This window comes from Astatotilapia calliptera, chromosome 10 (assembly GCF_964374335.1).
Source record: "Astatotilapia calliptera chromosome 10, fAstCal68.1, whole genome shotgun sequence".
NCBI classification, from domain to species: Eukaryota; Metazoa; Chordata; class Actinopteri; order Cichliformes; family Cichlidae; genus Astatotilapia; species Astatotilapia calliptera.
In genome coordinates, this window is record NC_137431.1 from 32,575,090 (window position 1) to 32,590,252 (window position 15,163).

A 15,163-nucleotide genomic window follows, 5' to 3' on the forward strand; every position below is an offset into this window, starting at 1 on the left:
AGTAACAAATGAAACAGTTAGCTAAATGTCATAAACAGCTAACTAAAAATAATAAATAACACAGGTAGCAAAAAATTAATAAAATGCTAATGTAAAGAAAGGAACGAAACAGCTAAAAATAACAGATTACACGGTCAGCTAAAGGTAATACACTGTTAACTAAAAATAAAAGACAGTTAACCAAATGAATTAAAAGTAATAACCTGTTATAAATGGCTAAAAGTACTGAACGGTGAACCAAAGGTAATTAAATGCTTAGCTAACAGTACTAAATGATTAAATGGTTAAACGGTTAGCTTAAAGTCACAAAGCGCTATCAGAGACCAGTTCCGTCTCTGGTAAAGCGTCCATTATAAATTATGCCACTCGGTCTTTTTTAAATTGATGTTTAAGTAAAGTTTGTTGTAATATAACTCAAACTCGAATGGTATGGTTGCTAGCATGTTCTAATACCTTTAAATTACTTCTTTAACTAACACACACTTCGGGGCTCAAAACCGAAGCATTAGATATGAGCAGAGTGAGCTATCTGCCTTTGATATTATGATGCTTATTTCCTTAAACGCGCCTTTGTAACAGAGTGAGAAGTCTGCTTTATTTCCTCCTCTCTGACAGCAGCTTCAGGGCGGAGTGATGGAGCGAGGAGGAGGAGTAACAGGAGGAGAAAGAGGAGAGGAGGGGCGCGGACTGTCACCGGACGGGTCTGCGCGAAAGCAGAACGGAGTTTTTCCTCCTTGGCTGGGCGGTGGGAGGAGGTGGTGGCGGTGGACGGTGCTTGGCAGAGGATAACTGTGATTGAAGCCGCCGGGGGGGACCTGGAGCTCGGTGTGCTGCCGCTGCTGTAAGCCCGCACAGCATTAACATGGAGCTCGAGAACATCGTGGCCAACACTGTGCTGCTCAAAGCACGGGAAGGTAAGGATGGGGAAGGCGGTGTGACAGCTCCTCTCCACCGGTGTGTTACAGTCACAGCACCGGAGGGATGCCCCGGACTCAGGCGGCACGAACTGTTCCTGCACTTCCTGACAAATCTTCTGATTATGCGCGCAGGGTGTTACCGTAAATACAGTTCGTACGAGTAGATAGAAACGACCAACCGAACTCCGTTTATAATTCGAGCGGTATAAAGCTTTGTTTCATATCCGTGGTCCTACGCTGAATGTCAACTTAATGAGGACTTTATTCAAGAATTTAACAAACAGTGTCCACTTCGGCGTGGAATATGTTTAAACAAATCTCTTAATTACCGTGAAATCTCTGTCTTCCTTGTTCATTGTGCCGACTACATTGTAAAGTCAATAACTGTGTTATGCTACCTACACAGGGCATGTATGAATGTTTACTATATGCCAGTATACGCTGCATCAAAGAGTATGACCTAAAGCCTGGGAAAACGTTACAAGTAGCAAATGTTTAAAATTATTTTTGGCGTGGCTTTGATAGTGTACCTAAAAAGGTTGTCCGGAAAGGGTTGTAACCGTGAACTGTGGCTGCAGCGACACATCGGGTTTCCCTTGCTGATCTTGCAGCATCGTCCTGTAGTTTGCGAAACAGGATGTTGTGGCAGAGCAGCTGTGCTGTGCACGGCTTTGTGCACACAATTGATTTTACTGTTCCTGCCAAAGATCATCATCATTAAAACGGCCCTCATTAATCAGCTACAACCAGGAAGCTGTGATATCTGTGGGTAAGGGTCCAGGTGAGAAGGTTGGCTCGTAGGACACTCTACTGGCACAGTTTGTCCAATAACTCTTAACACTTTTGAATACCTAATGCAACATAAACGGCCCTCCTGCGATCAAAGGCCTTTGTTATTGTTCCAGTAAACAGGAGACAAAGGTTTGAGTGGCTCACAGCCGACATGATCCTAATGCCGTGTGCACAGGCACCTGAGAAGATGTTTCATGAGTTTATCAGCTGTGCTCATACATAACCAGGACCTGAGGCTCTGTGCTGGCATCCAGCCGAAGCGCCCTTGAGAAAGGCACCGTATCTCTGGGCCCGTCAGGCCTTGACTCTGACCTCTCTGGAGCTGAGACTTATCTAAACTCTTGAGTTTCAGTTCAACACAAAGTGTGAGCCCGGCGCTTTTAATTTCCTGCGATCTGCAGAATTTTCTGCACCAGTTTGCACCTTTTCTCGTTGCTTAATATGTAACACATAATTGCTGTTTAATGATCGTTCTCAGTTTTCCTCATATAGCACTGTCCCCACTGAGTCATCACACATGCAGCCGTGACTCTTCTGACCTCACTGGGGTTTGCCTGGTTTTGGATGTGAGAGTCATCTGATATCGGGATAATTCCCTGGCCTTTTGTTTGGGGATGAATGAATAATTTGTTTAATTTAATTTAAGACGTGTTTCAGTAAACAGGGCACTCATTCATCGAAACAAGGGCTGGCAGTGTTATTCTTCAGCATGTGTTGGACAACTTTTCACTTTCTTTAACTCAAACTGGGATTTTTTTCCTCTAAATATCTGCATGTAGTTTTAAATAATAATTTATGAGGTGTTTTGGATCAGTAGTGTATTTAAAATAACACAAATTGATGTAAAAGCTGAGTGAAGTGATTCGCTCTAACAACGATGATCCCTGCTTTTAAAATTGGAAAAATATTCATGTCATGTGCACCAATGAAGAGTCCAGCGACACTTACATTAATAGGGAACAACTTCAGGAAGTGACCAACGTGTTTCAGCTTGGCCGAATGACCCCGAGGAACGCCACGAGCCGAAACGCATCAGTCACTTCATAAAGTTGTTTCCTCTCAATGTAAGTGTCGCTGTACTCTTCTGTTTGTTACATAGTGTTAGTGGAGCGATAAATACAGTCAATAAACTGTGATAATGCAGTGAACAACACCGACATATCACAGCGGGTCTTTACTCAAACTAAACCACTGTGTGACAAACAGTGACGGTTTAGCAGGAGTAATTTAAACTGTGACTTTATTCATCTCTGATATGGTTGTGGAGGATTTTTCATTCACTCTTCTTTACAATGTTGCTTCAGCTCATTGAGGTTTGTGGGCACTTGTTTATGCACAACTCTGTGAATGTCCAACCGCAGCATTTCAGGCGTGGCGAGGACCCTGAATCCTTTCTTTTTCAGTCGTTCTGTTTGCTGCTTCGGATCGTTGCCCTGTTGCACGACCCAGTTTAGTTCAAGCGTTAGCTGTCAGACAGATGGCCTCACGTTTGAGTCTTGGTACACAGACGAGTTCATGGTCGACTCAACGGCTGCCAGGTGCCCAAATCATCATCCATCCACCAACATGCTGAAAGTTGGTATGAGGTGTTCTTAATGATCTGCTGTGTTTGGTTTTCTCCAGAGGTGGCGCTGTGCATTTCCACTCTGTCTGTCCAAAAGACATTGTTCTAGAGGTCTTGTAGTTTGTTGAGATTTGCAAACCTAAGCCGTGCAGCCATGTCGTTTCTAGAGAGACCTTTTTCCTGGAAACCTTTCCAAAAAGGATGTACTTGTGCAGTCTTTATCTAAGTGTGCTGACATGAACTTTAACCTTTAATAAGCTGACTGAGGTCCATAGAGTCTGAGGCTTTTCTGCAGTTTCCCAGACGTTTGGACGTCTTTGCTGTTCACTCCTGAGAAGATTGTAGTATGCTTCTGCTGGAGGTTTCTTCCTGTTGAAATGGAGTTTTTCCTTGCCACTGTCACCAAGCGCTTGCTCACAGGGGTCGTCTGATTGTTGGGGATCATTGAAAGGTCTTTACCTCAAAATACGAAGCACCTTGAGGTGACAGTTGTTGTGATTTGTGCTATAAAAATAAAATATAATTGAATTGTGTTATCACACACCTGAATGAGTCAATAGAGGTGGTCATGCTTTCCGATGATAAATGAATTAACTGCATTTGATTATCAGCATCTGGCTGATACTTAACCTCTAAGTCTCTACGGATGCATGGGGTGCACTTCGTTTTGCCCACACTGTTTCTACATTTTGCTTTGGTTTTGTTACAAAGTGTGATGATACATATGTTAGATTTTGTATTTTATTACAGGTTGTGTTGACCTAATTTTACAACCTACAAAGAACCTGATTAATTCGTGTTTGTGTACTTTCTTTGTAACTGCACATGAGTCCTAAAGGTAATCCTGTAATCTAAATGCAGGTTTTCAAAGAGCATATAACTTCGGTGCAGAGGAGGTATTCAGCCAGACGATGATAAACTTAGCTCATCAGCAGCTCTGGTTTTGCATCCGTAAACCTTTTAGAGGGGCAGCACCTTGATTTTCAACATCTTTGTGTCCTTCAGGTGTGTTATGGAAATTTCAGAAGGAAGCATTTTTGGGAGTTTCATCTGTAGTTGACCTGTTTTACTCTGCAGTTGGATTATTCAGAGTGCTGTACTGTATACCGTCTTCAGCTTTGCCCAAGGATGTGATTTTAGCCCATTTCCTCACTTCTGTTAAGCAATTAGTGCCAGTTAATTTCAGTGTGCCTTGGAAATCGAATTGGTTCGTGAAGAGTCTCAAAAGTTCCCCGAAAGGCATGTGCAGCGTGACGGCTCTTCAGTATTACTCCAAACAAAGAGTCAGGGGGTTCAGGCCTCTGAGCTGCAGGTTTCTTCATGATGGCACGCTAAGAAACACTGAATGTGTCAGTGACCTAAAATCATGCAGCGCGACGTGAACGCTGGAGCACGAACGGAGGAGAGAGGCCGACATGACACGCTCTCTGCCGTGCAAAAGTTCCAGTCGTGACCTTTTGTGTCACTTCCTGTGTGCAGAGACACTCATGCCCTGCAGATGTCTGCTTTTGTGCTGCAGGGCCGATCGGTGATTTAGGCCAGCGCTGAGGAGCGATTTTACACGACGTCAAAACCAAACATAGAATTATTTTTTCATATTTTAGACGTGCAGTAAAACACAATATACACGCCCCAGTCCACTTTCAGTTTTCACTATGATATTGGTGTAATTAGCTGCTACACTGTTACTACACGGTTAGCCATCTAGTTAGCTGTATTAGATTAGATGTGTTTCCATGTTAGCTTAATACGTTCTTTAACTTCCTGTGTGATTTCTGTCCATGTTTTAGATGCTCTAACGAATATTAAGCTAACACTTAGCTTAGGTGCTTCTTTGGCATCTAAAGCCCCGCAGTAAACCCTGTTAGCACGTGGTCACACCTGCCACCGTTTAGGTTTCAAAATCTGGGAGGTTATCCTGGATGTTGCACAGAGAATGATGCAATTAAGCACATAAAACGGGCACAAAGACGGCATCATGCGTATGCAACAGCACGACCAAACTGAACTGCTGCACGCAATCAAAAAGTCTGGTGAGGCAATAAACTGATGTAAACGTCCAACCGACTTTAAGTTCATTCTGTCTACTCTTCGTCTAAGTCCACTAAGACAGCATCATCAGTCCCAATATCATGTCAGTGTAAACTTACTCAGATCTCAGTCGCATACATGAGGTATTACTCGAGGCAGCAGATATGGCTGGTACTTGGTAACAGTGTCCTGTTGTGGATAATTTGCTTTCTGTTCAAAGCATTAAAAATAGTTTTTCATTTATTTTATTTCCAAACCACTATTATTAACTCGTTGACTTGCTAAACAAGCAAAATCCAGCAGCACCAACGAGCCCGTTAAGCTCCAGAAATGCTGACGGTGCACTAACGAAGGCTGCGGCCAGGACAGAGTCCTCATGAAAGCAACTCTCACCATTTCTGAAATATCTTTTGACTTTGTTTGTGTGGTTATTGTTTATAATCACCAAAGGTTGTTTAAATTTAACCCTAAATATGGTTTAAAAAAACCTTTATGGTCAACTTCTGCCTCCTACCAAATAAACTCCCGTTGATTTGAGTGCAGGATTGTTTCTGTCACCCGAGTCTCTCTTATAAGATCTCTGGCAATAATGTTGTTAATCAATAATTATAAACCAGCTAACTATAGATGGATGAGAAAGATATGGTTTGTGCCACAGCTGCAACTAACAATCTGTTGTAAAGTTTTACGTTTGAAATAAAGAATTAGCGTCCTGCTACAGAAGGATGAAAGACTCTGAGGAAACAAGTCAAACAAAGTCCTCCAAGAACAGAGGGGCTAAAGTCAGTCCAGTCTGATGGAAGACGATTACCTAAAAACCTTCTTGAAAATGTTAACATTTAATGAACCATCTGTGTGTAAAAGTGATAATAAACAGCCAAGAGTTAGAGCCCAAGTGCAGTTTCAGCAGGACGTTACAAAGAAATGCCGCTGGTGTAAATCAGAGAAATTCATCAGTGCAACAAATCTGTAAAACAAACAAACAAACAACACAAATACATGAAACAAATTGTCGGGTTCATCTAGAGTTAAAGAAGAAAAGAAGTCTTCTGTCATTTAATGGTTCTTCTGCAGTGAGAAGACTTTTCCATTATCTAATTGTAAAGACATTATCAATAGTGAAAAGGCAGGAATGTTTCTGAGAAAGCAGAACATGTTATGGTTCATGGTTTATCTGTAGTACAGCCGGGCACAGCTAATGTATTTCTCAGGAAGACTGAGAGAGCATAGACTGATGATGACGTCTCTAATCCAGGAGCAGGTGTCAGCACTTGAAGCGGTTCACTAATCAAAGCTGACAAAAACACCAATAAAGTTTGCTTTAAAAACCTTCAAGCCCCGCCTTTACTCCCAGGCTCTGTCTTTTATGAGATTCCCTCTGCTTCAGGCTGTAAGTAGCCAGGTCGTATTGACCGACTGCATGTCATTGACAATCTGTCATCTTGGGTAAGAGGAGGCGGCCTTAAAATATACGAGTGTTGGCCCGGGACTCGAACACATCAGTAAAAACCCTGCACACTCTAATACTGCCATATTACACGTATAGTAATGTTAGTTGGTATATAGACACAAATATCCTCCTTTAATGTAGGAAACCACAGTCTGAATGCACAGCACAAAGGAAACAGGCCTTCTCACAGGAAGTACCATGAAAAGCCGCATCTGAACCTGACTTGATTGTCACCTCCTCCTCTCTTTTTTTGCGTTCCAGTTCTCACCTTATGCTATGTGATTTCGGTCCCTGATGTCACTTCCTCTCTCACTGCTGTTTACAGCAATTAAAATCTGGGAAATCGTGAGCTTTAAAGCGAAGCACAAACACCTTAAAATAACGCCTTTTAAAAATAAACATGTAAGCGGAACGAAGTCGCAGAGACAAATAAAAAACAACTTTTAGTTTGCTTTGCTGAAAAAGCTGCGAATCGGCATGTTCGAGGCCGGTTTTCTGTCCACTCGATGTAAGCACTTGCCTCGGTTTACATGTTGGTTGAACCACCAAAGTTGTAATGACCTGTTCAGCATTTTAATACAGAAAAACATCATTGAAAGAAGCATTTCTGGACCTAGCTGATAAACTGATTTGATAAATCTGTATTAAATCAGAATGTGTGTGGCCTCTGCAGAAGACACAGTCAGTCTGCGTCTGTATTCTCTACCTACAGTGTCCTGAGATGGTCCTACCGGGGCCTTCGATGTTAACATTTTATTGCAAAGAGGAGCTTCCTGGTTGTGGTGCCTTGCTTCACAAATTATACACAATGCATACACCACCACAGTGGATTTTAGATCAGATAATCAAGATGCAAAGACGTGCAGACCTTCAGCTTTGTTGCAGAGTGTTTTTGCAACATCAGAACTTACAGTCTTTTTTAAAGAAGGTGTCCCATTTCCAGAGACTTAAAAGTAATCGGACAGGAAACTGATAAAAGATCTAGAAATGATTCAGAGACCAGTCAAATCAACAATCTTGTTCATTCTTTGAAAGCATGGATGCACTGACCAGCGTACCAACACCTAAAGTGGATGATCACAGAATTATTTCCATGGTTCAGAAAAACACCACCCAACACCGAACCAAGTCAAAGTCATTGTGAAGGCCTGAAATCAGCAGACGTCTTCATGAATGGAAATACAGAGTTTAAGGTGTTCCACTGCCTGCTGATTGGTCAGCTGATTGGTCAGCAGGCAGTGGTTTCCTTCCTGGACTTGCTTCAGACCATGGTTAAACCTGAACTCACCTTGCTTAGCTCATAAGCCAGCCTCATAATGGCCTCCAGGGTCATGTTTGGCCTTCAAGTGTAACCTTTGAACTGCCTAATGACTTTGAGAGTGCGGGATGAATTGGGCTGCTTTCATCTTAATTACATCGGTGTATCGCTCAGTCTGTCTTTCATTGGCTTCCCATCCGTGTACTCATGCTGTTTGTCTTGATTTACATTTTCACTAATGCACACAGCGGGCGCGGGGCATCAGTCAGCTTATCTGTAATTCTGATATCATCGCCCATTTTTCAGGCACAAACACAACATCTTGTTTGCAGTGTCTCTATGACAGTAATTGATTTTCAAAGCAGCTGCCTGGAAGTATTTGAATAGCAAATCCTGAAGCGTGGACTGCCTTCCTTCAGGATCAGGGATGCTGAAGGCTGGACGCCTCAAGGCTGCTGCTGTATTTACAACAACGCCGTGTTATCAGTGAAAGCCTGGATGGTGCAGGTTCACGATATTTCACGTAAGAGGGTGTTTACAGACAGCAGATAGGGGGACTCGCTCTCCTTTATTTTTTATTCTTTAAATCGGACTTTCTGTCCCAGTTTTTTGTAGCAAAGGGCCAGAAAATAGCAACACGATGATGAGACCACAGACACTGATGTCCATTTATGAACCTGCAGTTTGATTAGATTTATTGCAGCTGTCCTGTTGGGTTTTTGGAAGCAGAAGAGAATATATTACTTATCAGATATTCCATTAAAAATGCTCCCAAATGCATGATGGGAACAAGCCCAATCCACTTCTACTAGAGCTGCAATCCAATATTAATCACTGCAGCCCAACTTTAAGCCTCGGAAGGATCGAGATGGATCAGTTATAAACAAATTTACCCACCACACTGAAGCTGAGTTAAAGGGAGAAACTGTCCCAATGTGTTTATTCTTAGCTGGTTGATTTCTTCTGTAAAGTGGGATTTTTTTTAACATGGGAGTCAATGAGGAACGAGTCACTTTTTGTGAACTGGCTGTTAGAGAAACTGCAGTCGATGCTACCAAAACATTTCTCCATCACTGCTTTGCTCCACTTTTAGAGATCGTCTGAATTCCCGACTTTTACTGATGAGCATCAATATTAAATGCAGATTCTTAAAAGACTTTATTCTTGTTTTTGTAGCGCGATGATCCAATAGCTCTAAAAATGGATGTTTGTCATCAGATTAAATGTTAAGAAACTCTGGAGCAGATATATACGGAGCATGGTGACAGGATCCGATCTCTTTCCTAAAGTTGCAAAGGGAGGATGGTTGGCGTTCGAGGCTCAGACATGAGCTCACAGAGTGCGCTGGTCCTGCTTATTGCTGCGTCTTGAATGAAGCTCTATCAGAAACGAGAGTGCCGCCTGGCTCTGAGAAACCGCCCAAACACAGAGAGGACAGGAACTTCCTCTGGTTTCTCTTTGTTCTGCAGCTCTTTGTCTTCACCCTGCTCGACGGCTTCTATGAAAACGGTTCATCGGCTGCAGGGTTGCCATGACTTTTAACCTCATCGCATTTCAAACACGGAGCCTCGAATAAAAGATCCCTCCTCTGACCACAGCATGTGCTCTTAACTGAGATAAACAAAGAGGATTCAGGAGTGGTTCAGGCTTGGGTGCAGAGACAGTCTGCTTTTGTCCACAGAGAAAAATGCCTCATGTTCAAAAGCTTTAAACAGACTTCCAGGACCTGTTTGCTAAATTGATTATTGATTTAGAAACTACTTCCCTCTGTTTTTCTCAGTGTCTGTGATTATTCAGACTGTCCTTCAAAACATCCCAGAAACCCTAAAACAAACAATCCTCAGATGCAGACCAGCAGGTCACAGCTTTACAAAGATCCTCTTTTAGAGAGCGATATCACTTCTGAGTAAATTCAAAGGACCAAATTTAATCAGATTTCACTCACTGGTTTCGTCTTGTTTGAATACGACTCTGGAGGAAGGAGGGAAAAACAGGCAGACCTTTGTCCGGCTCTCGGTTTCATTTTCCTTTGTGCATTGCAGCTCGTGTGTGCACAGCTGGATTGGTGAGGAGCCGGCTCATCGCTGGGGATCATTTGTTGTAACGAGCCCTTTGGCCTTGCCTGCCACCTACGACCGACAACAGCAGAGGTGTTACTGAACATGTGTAAGCCTCAAACCCTCAAAATTAGAGATAGAGGGTGAAGCTGCAAAATTAGTGATTGTGGGTATGAGTGTTGGGTTTCCTGCTGTTTGTTTAAAGCGCATGGGAGCCACATCTGCTCAGATCAGCACCTCTGGTCACATCACCCCCACAGATCGAGCCTGCGCTTCCTACTAAAACCACAACATGCTGCTTTTCTCTCTTCTGTTCTCACGTTTGGACCGATCGAACCAACTTCCAGCAGGGGGCGACTCTTCTGGTTTCAAACAGATCTGATTGAATAGACGTCTATGAGAAAGCGACCCTGCTTCGTACTCAGTTTACGACCTTCGTGGAGCTCATGGTCGCAAGTTGTGTTTACCACGTGATGTTTACTTTGTAAACTGTGGTTGTTATGGTGGCGTTTTCAGATGAAACATGAAGAACAGTGATTTTGGGAACCCAAGAATATTCAGCCATGACCACCAACAGGAGGACTACTTATGTGGAATTACATCATGGCCATCAAAAGAATCTCATCACAGCAACAACAAAGCTTTAAAACCACACAGACATCACCTGCTGCAGCTTCTATTGTATTATAGTCTGGTCTGCTTAGTGTGAACCACCATCGGAGTAAAATAATGTTACCTTGTGATTGGCGTATTGGCGTGTGTTCCCTTAGAATAAAAATCCAAAATGGAGTTTCCTGGCGTTTGCTTCGTCCACCAGTATGGAAGACGTCGACTTGCAAACACTCAAACTACTCTACAAATATAGTGTCCCTTCAAAGTAAAAGCTGTACCTTTTGAAACGTGTTGGTTGCAACAGTAAGGCGTAACTTTTACTTGGAAGGGAAACGCTCTCTGTTTCCAGGTTATATGTTGGCAGATAGGTTGGTGTGTTTCGTGCAAACTATGAGTGACTAAAGCAGTCGCAGGGAAGCTTTTAAGCTGGCAACCTCCAGAAACTACTTGACAACCAGTTGGAGAATAACATTTTTCCCAAATGACTGCTGGACGCTCTCAGTCCTAAGATTGAAAAAAACCCGACTTCATCGAACCAACGAGTTTCCTGGTTTCTAACACACAAACAGACCATCGTTTATATGTGATCTGTGGTGAGCAGTCAGGCTAACGCAGACTGTCCCTGCAATGAATTTACTTGTTGTTTAAGCACAGGAAAAACATCCAGTGCTCAGAAAATATCTGCATGTCTGCTTTTTCAGTGCAGCTTTTCACACTGATGATGTGATTTCACTGGGCGAATTTGCAACATTAATGTTTTCAAACCAAGTTAGATTTTTTGGATCTGAATAAGCAGATCTGACCAACCAGATCACTGCATCGATCGGGTCGATCGGCTCTCTGAAATGATTTTTTCTCCACCGCCTCAGAAATGGTCTCAAAATCCAACCTGGAAACCAGAATTTGCGTTTCTTACTTTACTTGTTCAGAAGCATCAGGGCGCGGCTCGTCAGGGCTCGACGCTGTGCTGTTTTTTAATATGCACTCGACACATATTTAAGTCTTAAAAACCTCAGTCGGGTTCTCAGTATCAACGGTATGACGACATCCTGCTGATTTACTTTTGAATGTTTCTTCTCCTTCAAACCCAAAATACAATAAAAAATGTGTATGTCATTCACAGGAGGGGGAGGGAACAGAAAAGGAAAGAGCAAGAAGTGGAAGCAGATGCTGCAGTTCCCACACATAAGTTTGTGCGAGGAGCTTCGACAAACCATAGGTGAGCTAACGCCGCTCTCTCTCTCAGAGCAGCACCTTTATCTCATTTGACGTGGACGCCTTTGAAACACATCGTATCCATGGCACCCTTTGAATACCCCCTCAGTCATCACCGCTGGTACCTCAAACTCGACATGATTAGACTTGCACAAAAAAACATCGAATTAAGAAATAGAGGAGATAAAGGAACTATTACCATGGAAAACACAGTCTGTGATCATGCAAAACACAAGAAATTATTTAAGTGGGTAATTGTGCAATAATATATTAAGAACTGAAAGGGAAGAATCTGTAGCTGTGCAGGTGGATTATTTACGATGTTTTTAACATCATGTCATTCTTTGATTTTGATTTTTCACTGTTATCACGATTACCGGCGTGTCCTCGTCCTCCGAAGGATGCAAATTATTGATTTATAAATAAAGTTTCATCTGTGGGGAAACGAGCAGTAACCAGCTGGGCTGAAACTCTGGACACAAACTGCAGTTCCACCAACGCCCACTTGGCGTGACACAATCCCTCATTGACTGTATTTAAAAGATGGACGTAGCCATCGTTAAGTCACTTATCGGGTGTGGACTTTTCAGTCATTAACATCAACATTTAATCAGCAGCTACAGGCCGTGTCAGAGGCCACGCCCCTACCCTAAAGCCCTCCCAGTATAGCTCCAGGGTCATAAAAAAGTCTCCTGCTGCAGTCATTATGAAAACTGTCCACAGAGACCTAACTGTGTCTGCACCGGGCTGTTTGTTAAAGAATTGTGTGGGAGTTATATCTTAAAATGTCTTTAGTGAGAAGCAGATGACTCCGCTTTACTGGGGAAAAACCCCTAAAAGACGTCCAGTTTTAGATATTAATTTATGAATTGCTGCACAGCACGGCTCTGTGTGTTTCTCAGTTTTGTGGCTCATCTAAAGCCTGAATTCAATCCCCTCATTGTTTCAGAAGATGTTATGCTTTCTAGTGTCTCTCTCCGTGTCTTTGCACTCTGGTATGGTGGCCCCGAGGCTCAAAACTCTTTAAGAAAGCAAATAAAGTAGAGAACACACTGTCAGACACACGGCTGCAGTGAAACATGAGCTACTCATCCTCAGTATTAAACATGACATTTCACTGAGGGAATATGATCAGTGTTGATTTTTCATTTCCTCTGTATACAGCAGCAGCGGTGGTGGCAGCTTCCTAATTCTGTACAGAAATAGACTCTCATTCATCCACATGGCTGATATTATCACCAGCAGACCTCAGGTTGTGTACAAAACGGCAGAAAATGGATGGCACACTGTCCTGTGATCACAAAACTGTTGCTCATCAACAATTAGTTGCAACACATAAACCTCCATAAATCACAAATGATTGAATAAATGAGTTGTTGCATGTGAATAACAAACTTTAACAGTATTAAGGCTAAGTTTTAGTTTTTAAATGCGAGATATCTCTGCTGTGAGAACTGATCGGAGTGGATATGCTGAGGAAGAAGTTTATTGTGAGAGGGAAACGACTCTTTCCAAGGTCAACAGTGACCCTTCACACTCCAACATCTCACTTCCAACCACTTTGGATATGATCCATGACATTGTGCTTGCATTAACCTCATTTGTAGCAATAACTGTGACTTTGTCGGACGGACGGTTGGGAAATTGCTTAATGCTGATTAATGTAGAATAGAATAGAATAGAATAGAATAGAATAATCCTTTAATTGTCCCACAACGGGGAAATTTGGTTGTAACAGCAGCCAAAAAGACACATATACAAACAAACAGGACACAGAACAGAAACGTACACAATTTTCTTACATATTTACATTAATGGTCACTATAAACAGAGAGTACTGTACAGTTATTAAATAAAATAAAACTAGCTACAGATAAGATGTGTCTGGCAGAACTTTCATGCCGAGCGTAACACTGAAGTGTTTGCTGTCGTTGCTCTTCATTTTCATACATTTCCATTTGTGTAGAAAACATTTCCCTCCTACAGGAACTAGACTAGTTTAAATTTAGACCAGTTATCAAATAAAAGTTATATGAGCTCCATGGAGCCCGTCGATCGACCTGCAACTTTTATAAGCAGAAGGCTCTCGATGATTTGAGATGACCCCCCCATCTCCGCCACACGTTCATGCCGATGTCAATAATTAGGATTTTAGGGTTCATCTACTTGCCCAAACCCCACTTTAGCCCCACGCTGACCCCCACTTTATCCACATGCACATGGTAGTGGTCAGGTTGTTGTGCATGAACCTCATGATTGTTGTATATTTTGTTGGAGTTGTGAACTTTGTAACCATGTTATATGGAAGGTTTTGGAAACTGTTGCAGAATAAACTGAGAATGAAAAACAGTTGCCCTCCAGTCCCCCAAACCAAGACTCACTTTTGAGATGACAGTTGACGTCTTTTGTAATCGCCAGGCTGTCACTGCTTCCTGTCCAAAACACCGAGACTGTGGATCAAGCGTTGCTACAACTTCTGTTTTTATGCGTCCTTTACTTTTTGAAGTTGTGTTCTCAGAGCTGCAGCTGCCATGTTATAAAAATGTCTTTTACATTCAGGCAACAAGCAGCGACAATCTGCGCGAACTTTAATAGCATGCTGTTCATTGAAAAGTCAAACCTGCGATGGGTCTGAAAGTGTGTGGGTGGTATGAAGACAAAACGCTAGTGTTGCTCAAGTACTACCACAGAGGAAACTGTGGCGCCTGCAGAAAGAGGAAGCAGCCTGTTTTTTTTCTACTGTTTCAACCAACTGATTACTTTCATTTTAACTGGTGACTGGTTGGAGAAATAAAATTTAGACTCACTCAGGAAAAGATCTGATCTCTACCTGAGACCAGACTCAGAGATAATCGTTGTTGTGCTTTGTCATTGGTTGCACAAAATAAAATTAAAGGTCAAAGCAGCGAGCATGTTTTTCTCTACGCCTGGCTGGTTTTCTCCGGGTGCTCAGGTTTCCTCTTCAATCTGAAGTCGTGCATGTTAGGTCATCTATCTGCAATCATGTAGATTACAGATAGATAAAACTCGCACACAGTAGTTTTTTCTAAAGAATAAAGTCCTGTGTGAATGAATGACGGTGGTTTGTGGTGTAAAGAGCTTTGAGTCAGCTCAAAAAAGTGCAGGTCCACTGACTGTCTCCCATTTTTGGGGGTAAGAAGCCTGTGTGCATGTTTACTTCAGAAAGCATGAAGTAGAATGATGCAGGCACTGTAACGTCACTGAAACCTCGGTGTTTGCACTGTCATGTTGGATTGTTGCACCCAG

At 42.4% G+C, this 15,163-nt stretch overlaps 1 protein-coding gene across 1 annotated transcript in view; it reads left to right on the forward strand.

The window, feature by feature from the left end:
* Positions 1-662: 662 nt before the first annotated feature.
* The window catches only part of grk6 (G protein-coupled receptor kinase 6), a 48,592-nt gene continuing 34,091 nt past the window's right edge, over positions 663-15,163 (forward strand). Inside the window, exons 1-2 of the mRNA XM_026181183.2 lie at positions 663-914; positions 11,805-11,900. Coding sequence (XP_026036968.1) covers positions 863-914; positions 11,805-11,900 — 148 coding nt within the window. The 5' untranslated portion in view covers positions 663-862. The remainder of the gene's footprint in view (positions 915-11,804; positions 11,901-15,163) is intronic.